At 34.4% G+C, this 13,790-nt stretch overlaps 1 protein-coding gene across 1 annotated transcript in view; it reads right to left on the bottom strand.

Moving 5' to 3' along the window:
- Nucleotides 1-491: 491 nt before the first annotated feature.
- The window catches only part of ATR (ATR checkpoint kinase), a gene marked incomplete at its 5' end in the record, with an annotated part of 32,172 nt that continues 18,873 nt past the window's right edge, over nt 492-13,790 (bottom strand). The window contains 15 exons of the mRNA XM_010174018.1: nt 492-838; nt 2,219-2,324; nt 2,578-2,729; nt 3,644-3,797; nt 3,930-4,086; nt 4,911-5,061; nt 5,849-5,992; nt 6,309-6,509; nt 7,089-7,223; nt 8,006-8,238; nt 9,264-9,361; nt 9,824-9,966; nt 11,262-11,441; nt 11,969-12,128; nt 12,516-12,692. Coding sequence (XP_010172320.1) covers nt 665-838; nt 2,219-2,324; nt 2,578-2,729; nt 3,644-3,797; nt 3,930-4,086; nt 4,911-5,061; nt 5,849-5,992; nt 6,309-6,509; nt 7,089-7,223; nt 8,006-8,238; nt 9,264-9,361; nt 9,824-9,966; nt 11,262-11,441; nt 11,969-12,128; nt 12,516-12,692 — 2,365 coding nt within the window. The remainder of the gene's footprint in view (nt 839-2,218; nt 2,325-2,577; nt 2,730-3,643; nt 3,798-3,929; nt 4,087-4,910; nt 5,062-5,848; nt 5,993-6,308; nt 6,510-7,088; nt 7,224-8,005; nt 8,239-9,263; nt 9,362-9,823; nt 9,967-11,261; nt 11,442-11,968; nt 12,129-12,515; nt 12,693-13,790) is intronic.

Below are 13,790 nucleotides of genomic sequence, written 5' to 3'. Positions count from 1 at the left end.
ACGGTCAGCTAAGGCATGGGAACTTAAGGGAGTAAGCAACCAAGAATGAGGAACTAGGGGAGGGGTTGACGTTTAGGATAGTGACCAGTTAATTAGTTAGGTTACAGAATATGTATGATCTCATTAAGAACTGTATAAGTATGCTGAACGCTAATCAATAAACGAAGCTTGCTGATCGCTCATATTGAGTGCTCAAGTTCTCCCACTGCGACAGGAAGAACCACTTTATGCTGTATCAAGTACAAAAATTTAATGTCAGATTTTCTAATCTACAAGAAAGCTGAATGAGAAAAATCTTTTAAAAAAATATACAATACTTTCTAGAGTGCACTTTCAACACTGTGAAAATTTTTCTTATAGTCAGAGTAGGTATGTACCTAAACTTTCAGAAACTTGCAGTCTTAACTTTTAAGCAATTCCTACGTACTGCCTTCTATATGTATATAAAACATAAGTCATAACACCTTACATATCTTCAAGCTTATCTATAACATACTTGCAAGTGTATTGTGTATTTTACATAGATTTCAGATTGATCATAAGACTGTTCTGTGTCTTAAAATCAGAAATCAACAGCAGTAACCAGTTATAATATCCTTGAGAAGGTATTAATCAGTGATAGCTGCATCACTTGTGAATGGTATCGTTCCAAAGTGAACAAATTTCACATATATGGAGCCCAGCCCATATACATCTGGCAGAGCAGGTTGTCATCACTTGCTTCTTGAATGAGGTAATGAACGTGCCCTTCAATAGATAAAGGTAATCCTTTTATTCTGTTTCTAGTCTTAATGACACCTTGGAGCCGTTGTTCTATATCAAGGACATGGGTTTTGGCCTGAAAACAAAAAGAGGAAAAAAAAAATAATTTTGCTACTATCCATGAACTTCTGCTTCTTAAAATAAAAAAGTATCTATCAGGATGTGTTTGAAATCTGTAGGCTAATTTAATTCAAAACCCAGATGTATACACTAGTTATTTTGAAAATAAAGGATACTTACTTTTTAAAATCATTCTTTAAAATGGATAGATTATTTGTAAGTTATAACTTTTGCCTCACATTTTTACAGATAAAATTTACCAGAGAAGACTGAAAAAACTGTGCAAATATATTTGAAAATGTTAGAATGCTTTATTTCATACAATTACTTTCAAATAAATGCAAAATGTTCCCAGCCTTTTTCTTGGAATTCTGGATAAAATTAAAGAAAATGCCTAGTCTGGAAAATTTAGACCAAAATTAGGAGCAACTGAAAATTATTAAGTCTAATAACCTAATAAGGTTATGCTGAGGAACTCAAAATGAGTTGTTCCAAGGCCCACTAGAGTAGCTATTTCATACCAATTACACTCACACATTTTCTTTTAAAGCTCAAGCATAACACTGGCGCCTATCCAGAAAAAACAGTTAACAGATACAACTATGTGGGTGGTCCTGTAACTATAAGAAACATTATGTAGACACAGCCTGGTTAGTTTGAAGACAAGGAGTTTTTCTGGGCTCAAATAGCTCAGATAAGTTCTTTGTTGTAATACAGCTTTGGTACTGTAGTTTGTCCTCATCTTAGCTGCTGAGTTGATCAGTGCTCTGTAAGTTTTATCTGCTACTACACATAATTATTTTCACTAAATATTCCTTTTAAAGCAAAAAAGGGACAAATTGGAATTTTTGCAAAGGGGACAGAGAATAAATACTGCAGGCTGTGAAAGCCATGAATGAACAATATAGTATTTATTAACAGCTACAAAAGAAACAGTACATACAAAATCCTAATTTTAACCAAGTATTCCTTGACATCTAACAAGGCACATATTAATTCAATACTGAATCCACTCATGAAAAGCACAAAAATATGCATGGAAAGGACTCTGGATATTACCATCTCAGCAAGTCCAGAGGACTGCATAACAGCGAGAGTGAGGGGAAGCGGGAGCCTCACCTATCCTACTGCTTCTGTTGATGCTGTCCTTGATTTAGTAGCACTAATAAGAGAATTATAGGCTCTATTTTGTATGGTTCTTTAGGAGATAAATGAGCAATAAAATAGTCTCTTTATGGATAAAAATTATGAACACAGAGATAATCAAGAAGAAACAGCCAGAGGAATTTTTAAATTAAAGAAAAAATAAGAAAGTTAAGGTTTCAATTAGAAAGTATCTAACTTGCAAACATAATGGACATTTTAATACCTTGTGATATGCTTGTTTTGAACTAACCTTTTCGTTGACAACTTCTCCAGTTTCGTTCACCTGTGCTTTTGTATTTCCTTTAACAGGTTTACTCCATTCCACAAGAGGATCATGGAGAAAAGTCTTTAAGACACTAAATAAATTAAAAATTTAAAAAAGGGTAAGTTACATACAAATACATTTAATTTTCAAAAGAAGAATACTGACAGGAGTCTAAAGTTAGCACTGAATATTTATATTGTTTGATATTTAACTGCATGTCATAGTAAGACTGAGCTGCATGACAGGGATATGCTGGAAGTGACATGCTCACCAGCAGGTACTGTTTCAGATGTTGAGAATACAGACAGCTTTTTCAGAGTTTGTAGCAAAACCAGTTGCCCTACCTCATTAGAGGCTCCCTTTGATCACGCATAAGCCTCATGGTGACTTCACACGCTCTTCGGAAGAGACCTTCCGTTCCCATAGGGCCCATTCCATTAACCATGTTGTGAGTGAGACGAAAAGGAACAATTTCCGGAACTTCAAAAGTTTCTCCCTTTGCATTGATAAAAAAGAGTATGCTCTAAGGGTTTTAAGTATTATTAAAGGGTAACATTTTTTTCCCCATCTTTGTCAGTGGCAGTGTCCTAGCTGACAAGAAATGTTTGCTTGGATAATAGTCCTTCTCAGCTATTAAAGGGAAGTTACAGTGAAAAAAGGATATCAATGCCCAAATAACCTTTTTCCCCAATTTAATTCACTAATACAGGGTATGAAATTTTGTTCTAAATATATATTGCTGCTCTGTAGTCTCATACAAAATGCTAACTTTTCTTTTATAGTATGCAAGGTAGCTTAAAAATATTTATTTTCTTAATTAAGGGTTAGAACAATTTAGGCTTACTAAAAAGAACACAAGAGAAACAAGCTAACAATCTCTCTGCCTCACTTATCTGAATTAAAAAGGGCAACATATTCCACACCAAAAGCATCTTTCAACAGAAACACCAAAACCCAAATCCCACTCTGGCCACAATTTCTGCCGTTTATTTTTACAGAACCATTGGAATTTTTGTGCTGAATTTGTGTGAGAAGAAACAAAGAAACTCTTCACAGCAGAGGAATTCTGAATATAGCAATTACAGCTTTGTTTGGAGGGTGGTAGTGGAGAGAGGATGGTTACAAAATACAAACACTCTGAAATTTGGGCTATTTCAGTGTATCCACATCAGCTCATTTGATATTGGCTAAATCAAAATGCTGGCTTTCATTAATGCAGTACACAGAGCAATCACATGCTCTTTAGGTATCCCAGACTGTTTGTTTGGTATAAAAGAGAAACAAAGTAAGAGACAGGACATAACAGATATGTTAAAGTAAAAAAAGTGGAAAAAAACCCCAAGAGATGAGAAACTTACAACTTACATGCACGTAAAATAAAGAGCAAGTTCAGCAAGTGGTATTTCTCACCTTATTGAAAAGGCAGTTGAAATCCACATGCACACATTCACCAGTCAAAGAATCAAACAGGATGTTTTCACCATGACGGTCTCCTAGACCAAGTATGTAACCTACCATTGACATAACTGCGACAGAACGACAATAGGCTGACCTACTGTTGTACCTGTGGAAATAAGAGTCACATATGTTTAAGTCATATTCTTTGGGTTATCTGTCTTTATTCAGTAGTATCATTCATGTCAAGTGAAGTACACAAAGTAAATATTCTTGAGCTAGCCCAATCCCACTCACTCACCAGGAAGTAGGATCAGGAAATGTTCGAAGAAACCATTCATGAAAGAGAGGAGGATGACGAGGCAGAAGGACTTCCTTGAACATCTTCAGCTTTTCAGACAAAGGTGCTGACTTTGGAAGCATATGCTGACGCAGTTCTTTTCCGGTCATATAGATACCTGTAATAGACCTCCTCAATTAGGAAAAAGAAATCCCCAAATATAAAGCCTTATAGGTACTATTACAACGTGGTATTTTAGAGAAGTATCTCCACAAAGTTGAAATAAATGAACAAATGGAAACAATTCATAATGTTAACTGAAAGGGAAGGCCTGACAAACAAGCCACCAGTTTTGCCAGTCACCATGGGGTGGACCATGGGGGAAACCCATACACATGGAAAAAACCACCCTCACTCCATCACTCACTATACTCAGCCGAGATCTTTGGAGTTCAAAACTCCCAGATGTCTGTATGTATCCAGGTAACGTGTGAAATTTTCCCCCAAAATTTTATTGCACTGACCAGAAAGTTGCTTTGTTAACAAGAAATTAAAAAGAAATCTGATCTTTTCCCTGGAAAGTTGCTGTACCCTCAACCTTGATTCAATTACAAATTATCTTAATTAACTCACACAAATGTAACAGAAATTAAAAACAACAGATCGACTCTAAAGAAGAAGTCCACAATCTTTTATATTATTCAGTGCTGCACTGCTGCTGAAATGATTTATATCACTGTTTAAAAGAATGTATTAAGAGGATTATGTTATCAGTTCTCATATGGAATTTGTTTATTGTAAGCACCAATTCTCTTCCATTTAAGAGTCTACCACACATATGAATAATATTGCAGATAGTTAAAAAATACACTTGAGTGTATCTTCCTAAAATTGTTTGATCTTTGCTTTTTGTGTCATTTGCCAATACAGATACTGGCCCTTAAAAAAAAACAAAAAACAAACAACAAACCCAAATCACTATAGTCTAATATACTTCTTTACCTTTCTCCTTATACAGTTTGATCAGGATATTTCTTAAACCAGCAGTATTGTTCACCCATTCAATTATGCCACATTCATCATTTAGTGGAATAACTGCGTAGGTTCGAATATGGAGTTCTCGCCTACGTGACTCTGCATCTTTTCTTAAGCACTGTTCACGAAAGAAAAATGAGATACACAGATAGGATCAAAATGTATCAATAACATTAACCATTCTATCTATATCTATTTTCCCATCACACTATCTAGAATTTAAAATTCTAAACTTCACTGTCTGCAGTAGGTCAAGTGCAAGCAAAATGTTCATCTGTTCTCCAAAGTAAATTAAAAAAAAGATAATTTTGCAATAAAACAGTCAAACTGCATAACTTGTACATGGCTTAAAACCCTTAAAAGCAGTATGTGAAATAAGTGCTTTACTGTTTCTGAGATGCTATCAGTTGCTTTAACCTCATGGAAAACATGAGGTTAAAACCTTAACCTTAGGCATATTGCTGGGAAGCAAAATATAATTAAAATAAGAAGTATGGCAACACTTTCAGTATGAAAAGATGAATTTACCTATTTCTCATGCAGACCATTAGAAAACACTGAGTAAGAAGTATGAAGCACAACAGCAGAAAGCTTGAAGTTCTTTATTTACTGTAAATAACCTTTCCTGTAAATTTTTGCTGGAATAAGCAACTGTTTTGGCAAAATGTTGTATTTTGTTATTGTTTTCACAGGTCTGTAAGAAGTTACACATTATCAATTACTATTGATTTCTGCTGAAAGAAGATATTTTGCAACAGTAATTTTCTGCCAGTAAGCTTTATCTAAAGGTAAGTTTTTTCGGTTTCATTTTTGTGGGATTTTTTTTTGGTTTGTTTTGTCTTAGACAGTTCAACATTTTGTTCTCTGGTCAGTAAGTATCATGCAGCTGGTTGCCTAACTCAAACCTTATTAATAAGGGAGTTGAATTCCATGAGCCGACAGTCTTTTCTTAGATCATCTTTTGGCTTGCACATCATAATGTAAGATTTCCCATCCGAACCTCTTAAGGTGATCTTTTTTGGCTTTTGAAGTGAGGCAAGAATTTCCACCTAAGGAAAATATTAAATTCTTTATTAATACAATTTTTACTGTATTATCAGATCATACAGAAATAAAGTGTCTAGCTGCAATAAACCACCACAACCAATCACATTAACACTTCCATGGTGCTACAGCATATAAACCTCAGGCCAAAACTTTGTTTAAGTACCAAGAGACCATATCTGTCTCAGATTTTTATGACAGAAGCCACTCAGTTTCCATGAAAGTAATTATGAAGTTTCCTACTCACTCCTCCATTTCTAGGGAACCAAGATATATTTGCAGCTACATTTGTTTAAAATGAGGTGCCAACTAGAGGCTTACCGTATCATCAAAGCCTGCAATGTAGGCCCAGCATCCAGGAAAAGGGTCATGGTTAGCATGTGTACCAGGAATTGAAGGAAGAGTTGGTATCATAACAGATTGTAAGGGAATCAGAATTTCACTAAATGTGTGCTCTTCTACTAATCTTTTAAGTGTTTTGAAATGAATATTCATGCTTAATGTTGAGCTGTTTCCATCAACCTTGGGGGGAAAAAAAAAAATGGTTCAGAAGTTAACAATAAACACTTAAAATATTACTGCTATTTCATATTAACTAATGAATGAATAGAATAATAAATGCTATGGTAATAAGAAAAATGGCAAATTAAATGGGAGTGGTCAAAAAATAAATATATCTAGCACAGGTATTTTTCACTCTAATTGTAAATATTGAATAATGAAGGAATTTATTTACTTTTACCTTATTATCAAGCTCATTTGTTCATAAAACACAACCAACCTATTTTTATAGTAAAACTCTGAAAGATACTGGGCAAAAATCATACAGGAAAGCACAAAACAATGTAAAGCCCATGCACTGTAAGATCTACCATTATGTACTGAACATTCTGCACTGTGTTCAATTTAGAGTTATTTTCTACGTTTTTTGAGTATTTTTTATTAAGAAAAAGTAAAAAAAAAATCTTTTATAAGTTAGTGTAGTTTCTGTTAAATTGCAGTAATGTAATGAATTGGCTAATGAAACCTATCAAAAGAAGCTTTAGTATAACATTTTTTAGTAACCCCATTACATCATTAATTTGTTTATTTTTTAAGTACCGGTTTGTTGCACAGTTCTAATAGCTTATCTGTAAGGCGTGTTGCATCTCCAATAAATTTTCCCAAAGATTCCTTCATATGAATAGCTTTGTTTAGAATTTCCTTACATCTATTGACACGCGTAGGGTAAGAGGACTGAAAAAAGAGGAAAGTTAACATTTAATAAACAACAATCAAATCAATTGAAAAATCCTGAAAAAAACTCCAACAACAAAACCCACAGTAATTAATATATTCTTTTCTCTACTTATTGCTTGTCATATTAAATATCTGGAGAAGGATGTACTCCAACTGAAACTGTTACCTGAAACTGGACAAGTACTAAAGTGGTTCAGTTGGTGGGGGTGTGTGTGTGGGCTATTACTTTCTGAAACCATTCTTGAGAGTCCCAGTCCCACAACATAAAGGCCGATATTCGAGAATATGCCAGCGTATCCTGAATGTTATTTCACCAGCCTTAAAGAATGCTTTCCAATTGGCTTTGGAATGACCTTACTACCAGGTAAGTATTAGGACTAAGTGGCATATCTACCCCATTTTAATCAAGTTGATTATTTCATTATAAAACTGAAAGGATTATTATAATTACTAAAACCAACAAAATTTGTTCTCCATAACTACACAATTAATCAGCTATTTGTTCAAATTTCCTCTCCTAATACATCATGCAAGTCAGGATGCATATTAGCATTCTAATTTGGAACATTCAAACTCTAATATCTGAACTTCAGACTGCAATAAAATCTTTTGCAGCGATATCATTGATACCCTGTTCCACAACACTGTATCACAGCAACCGCAACTCTCAATTCCTTCTTATCATCTTAAAGTAAAAAAAAAAAGTTATATTGATGTTTCTCTTTGATGAAAACAGTTTCACAACCTTAATAAAGGTGTAGCAATACTTATTGAGGTACCTTGGACACAGCAGTCATCATCCACATTGCTTGCTGTGGATAGGCTAAAAACACTTTAGCAACAATCACCATCAGAACTGCAAAGACTTCATCATGAGAGTGGCAGATTCGGGAGATTAACTGAGAAAAAGCTGTCAGAAACTGATAAGGTGCCAGGTGATTCGTGTGCTCTGTAATCACCTTATTTATTTTGGCTAAATCATTTTTCATTTGAACGCGCTCTGAACGACTAGCTGAAAAACACAAGAGGACAAGATTATGTTCTTTTTTTTCCCCCATTGGAAATGTAAAGTCATTTAAATCAAGCTTACAGAAATATAATTGTTGGCAATTTTCATAAGCTCCACCCCCAAAAAAACCCCAAAGAAAAGGAAAAGCTCCTACCATAAAATTCTTTCTAACATAGCACACAATGACTTGATACATATGCTATATAACTAACCAAAATAAGAGGAAATAAACAAGCACAGACAAGAGGACCGTGAATGGCACAGAACAACAACAAAACCACTCCAAGTATTTCCCTGGTAAATGGATTCCAATGTTCTTTAGCAAAGAGGAAATGAAGAAAGTCTTTACAAGGGCTGAAATTAGCACATCTGCTTTTATCTCCACCCCTGCACCTGAGGACCCAGCACGAGTAGCACATCAACAACAGAGAAAGCAGTATCTGCCCGCAGACAAATTCAGTTGACCTAAGTATATAGAACCAGGTCAAGACCAAGGAGCCACAACTGTCTGCTTCATTTGTACAAAAATCTCCCACCCAAAATGCACCTATGGTGGTAGTTTCACCTGCCTCGATGGTGCCCACAGGATTTTTTTTCTCCTACCTCATTTAAATTTCAGTAAAACTCCTTCAACAATTGGAACCAAGACAAATTGGACAAAAGCCCCAAAGCCCAACACTTCGCTGTAGCAAATGTATTCAAAACCACTACTCATGAGGAAATTTAGAAGAGGTGACAGATAACATGCAAGGATTTTCCCTAAATCTGTTTATTTACTTCAGTTACCTAAGGAACAATGCTATCTTGCTATATATTTAAAAAAAAATTCTGGAGGGTTTAATTAAAATAATTAAGACTCTCCTGCATACGAACATCCTGTAATTTTAAAGAATAATAGTACTTTACTGTTTCCATACAATCTCAGGCAATAAGACTAAACAAAGAACTGGAAATATACTTTGCTTCTCTTTCAATTATATATTTAAAGGTATGACACAGAAGTATGTAGTGGGAAAGAAACGTTTTACCTTTATCACATTCATATGCTTTTGCTCCGAAGTCCAGCCATAAAGATAACATTCTTGGCATTGACTGATAGATGAATTGGTTTCCATACTGTAGAGACCTGTGATCACATGATTAAATCACAGCATGTTAGTGATATATATTAGAAGTGTTAAGAACTTTACATCCTTAATTGTTTCATATTCCACTCTGGACTTCAGAAATGTACATTCGGCATTTTAATGCATCTGCAACAACTGAAATATTACTAATATACAAAAGGGTTTGTTTTTAATAATCAAAACAGCAGATTAAATAATTTATTGTCTTACACAAGACAGCCAACAATGGCTTACTCGGAAGGCAGAAGTAAAATTAATTACATACAAAACCAAAAAGTACAGGGTTTTGTAAAACTGTTTTTTGTTTTTGTATGTAATTAATTAAAAGTTTTGTTTTACAATACTGCATAAAACTGTGAGTCAGTCTGAATTGTTGAAAGGCAATATATTCCTATAAAACTTTTTTCCGTATAGCAGTCATCCTTCTATGGACACTAAGCAAAGTTCCCGTAGGGTCTAACCTCCCAAAATGATGAACTATGTATCTAATCAGATCTCCTTGTTTTTCCATCTTGTTGTCAGTTACCATTGGCATTAATTTGTCATAATATTTAGCAAGATAAAAATGTCCATCTTCCCATTCTGGCAAGAAAATTGTAACATCCTGCAACAAATAAAAAATGATAATTACTTTTGAGAGAATGCTGAATTTAATATTAAAAAATAAAACAATAATAAAAAAGATTCTCAAGAAACAAGAATCTTAGTTGCCTTTGTGCAAAGTACGTACTAAAAAGTATTAATTGTAACTTTGTAACTCCAAAATTGTAATTTTGCCCCAAGATAAATTCTTAAAATACTTTTTGTATTTGTAGACAGCAAAATTACTTCAGACAGAATGATATAGGATTCATCAACTAGGAAAGATTATAGTTTCATTAAAAATATTATAATCAAATTCCTGATCCTGATAAACTCAACACTGGGTTTTCTTTTTTTAAAAGTGAAACAGCAGGATGTTTTTCACATTTCTGTTTTCCTTCTAAAAGCATGTTTAAAACAAAAACTTGTGTGACATGTATTAGAAAAGAAATAACCTAGCAAGTGGCACATCCATTCTCAAATAACACTGGCTTGTTTCCAGTACCAATATTTAGACAGTAGACAATTCTAAGCCTTAGTATTTTAACATAGCTCATCAAAATTACATTAGTTTCCATTATTTCAACCTTCATTTGATTTGATACATCCGATAGATTTTTCTCTAAATAACTGCTTCAGAAGCACTCAGTTAGTAAGAAAGCAGTAAGTATTAACAGTAGCAAATGCCAAAGCTTGGATAAGAGACATACTACACTTAGGGAAGCACAAAGATCTGCATCTACTGCTGGTTTAGTAGGCAATATTAACCAATGCCAAAACAGTATTTCACTGGCATAGCAAGATGAAGCAGTGTAGTGCTGTGTCACTGAAGAAAAACATACCAGTTGCCTCTTTTCCTAGTTCTTCAGAGACTGGAAGCGTATTTAAAGCACAGTTACAACTCACTACCAGAGAGAGAAGGAACACTTCTGTGCAATGTGTCAAATTATCTCACTGTCTGTATTTAGAGTAGCTTATATTTTAGAGAGGAATTCTAATTTGTGCATGCATAAGAAAAAAGCCACACTCCTAGTAGAAATTTGTTTTCTACTTTAAAAGAGTTAAATTAGGTATTCTTAGCTCCCACTGTTGGGAACTGTAGACCTCCCTGTATTGACATATATTAAAGTTAATTCAGATAGTTAAATCTTCGTAGGAAGAACTACTTCCCTCCCATGCACTGATACAGCATTTAATCCCATTGATGCTATCCTTGGTTGACATCAAGAGCATAATGATGGCTTACTTAAGGGATATATTATTATTATTATTATTATTAAAAACTACTGTCTCATTAACACCAGTATAGCAAATTACCTTATACTTTTTCATAACTGCATTGCTTTCAAAGTTAGCAGTTTCTTCCATGAATCTGCCCACTAGCAGCATTGCCCGACCGTGGATGAGCTGATTTTTGGTACTGCTGGGTGCTTTATTTTCAGGGAAACATAACTCAACCCCCTTCTGGAGAACAATGAGTGCTTGATGAACCTCACCCTATGGGAAAGAGGAAAGCATTTTATATACTGCAAATAAGAGAAATGTAAAACATTCATCTTACAGTTGTGATTAAGGCAAAGCTTTGTCCCCAGGTATGTTCTTGACCATTCTGGCTGTGGTAACTGGATATTAGTTATTTCAAATGCTTCTTATATTCGCCTGTTATCTCAGAATTGCTGTCTCTAAGTTTACCACAGTAATTGTTCCCATGTTTGCTGTCTACCTCTAGCAGTTAAAAGGATTCAAATTAAGGAAAGCTCTGCTATTAAGATAATTTAAATATGCCTGGACTGCTTTGACAGAGGCAAGTAATCCACCAGTTTTCTACACAGCTGCCAGAAAAGGGGTGACTTGCAGTTGAGGCACGGGAAGTTTTTACCTCCAACTGCTATCAGAATGCATTGATGGTCCCAGTTGACATAGTTTGTTTTACATATCCTGATTGGATGCCTTCTTTTCCTTGAAGAAAACTAAAGATTATTTTCTAGCCTGTAAGAAAGAAAGTCTATTTTTATTTTCTTTACCTTAGACCAGAGCCACTTTGCTCTTTCTATGTAAAGCTCTGAGAGCGTAGATTCCCCAGCGTTCAGAAGAGCATTATACGCAGTCTGGTGATGACCAGCTTTTCTCGCAACTCTAGCACTCTGGAGCCAACACTGACCAACAAGCTCACTGTGATCCTGGCTGCAGAGATATTATTGCAGAAAAGGAAAAATTTCAGTCACGAATGCTGCTTTACAATCTGAAGTATTACAGTGTGTTGAAACACAAACAAAAATTCTCAATAAGCTACACACTACATAGCGATCATTTGAAATTATTTCCAATACATTTGTTTCACTTTTCTTCCATTTAGGCCTAGGAAACAAATACTCTTGCCCCCTGTTTCTCCCTTATCTTTCCTACAGACACCAGTTTTCCCTTCTGTTTTGAAGGTATGTAGTATTGGAGGGGACTACTTTTGTCTACAATATGAATTTCCACAGAGTTATCTCTCCTAACGCGCATATGGAAAACCAGAATATTACTGAGAATACAACATGGACAGACAAGAAATAGTCATGTTCTCACCTTTTACTGAGACTAAGCAAAGCCCTTCTCAGTGCTAAAATGGGTTCTTTTGCTCTGTAAGAGTTTTGGGTCATTTCAATACGAGCACACCAATTCAGGGAATCTCTACTCTGGTCACCATTTGGTTGCTGAAATATTGGTCCAATACTATGTTCCAACTCACACAGCATATGCAACCTGTGTTAGTAAAATAAAGACAAAAAATTATTGAAAATCGGTTGCTGTTTGAGATACTTTGCCATTTTTGAGCTTTTGCCATTTTCTTTCTAAAAGCTGGCCATGTAAATAATTTCAAATAGTATGGCTTATTTTAAAAGCAAAAATGCAGCAAAACCAAACACACAAAATCAAGGATTTGTAAATTGATTAGTTATTTTCTCACTATTCCTTTACCAAGCTGCTGAACACAGAGACAACGAAGATTACTTGGAGAGGAAGTAAATCATTAAGAAGAGTACTTCTATCCATTAGTTTTAGCAATAATTCTTCAAAAAGTCTGTTATTTTCAACAAAAACCATTTTAAAGACAATATATGATCTGTTACTTAAACACCTCTCTTACAATAGTTATTAAATTTATTTAAAAATATAATTATTATTTGCTGTAACTGTAAAGCTGCGAGCTTGTAAACACCTACATTCTCATTGGCATAGGAGATGTGTAGTGGGTATTTCCAACAGAGAAACAGTAACCAAAGGCTTCTGAGTAGCCCAGATCAATGACTAAATCAAACTATTTTCAAACACTTCTTTCTCAATACTCAATTTCCTAAATAAAATAACACTGAAAAAAATTACCAAGACAAAATATAATTTAGAAGTAATTAAGAAATATATACTTCAACTGGCTAGTTTCACACAATATCTTGCCATGAGGATGCATTTACAGTGTAGAGAAAATATTAAACCTATTTCATTAAGGAAGGTGATGCACTTGTTAGTCCACTACAGCCAACTTCAAAATTTATTAAAAAAGAAAAAGTAAACCTACTGACACAGATGGGGTTTCAATTTTTACTGCTTTTTGATAAAAGAAGAGTGCTTTTAGGCCACCATACAGATTAAAAGCAATGCTCTTACACTAATGGAGTTACTCGCCTATATGTACTACTTTAGGCATGGAATTAAATTGTTGATTTTTATTATTACCTCATGTTTACCTAAACTTGCTTGCTGATTTTGAAAGATTGTACCAAAAAGTTTTATTTTTATATTTTTCATGGGGAATAAATATAAATTCCCAATTAATCAAAGGTTTCCAGCTGGTTGAGGATA

The sequence above is a fragment of the Antrostomus carolinensis genome, unplaced genomic scaffold, assembly GCF_000700745.2.
Source record: "Antrostomus carolinensis isolate BGI_N321 unplaced genomic scaffold, ASM70074v2 scaffold17768, whole genome shotgun sequence".
Taxonomy (NCBI): Eukaryota; Metazoa; Chordata; class Aves; order Caprimulgiformes; family Caprimulgidae; genus Antrostomus; species Antrostomus carolinensis.
The sequence above is the reverse complement of the archived record's forward strand: the minus strand, read 5'-3'. Positions and strand labels throughout refer to the sequence as shown.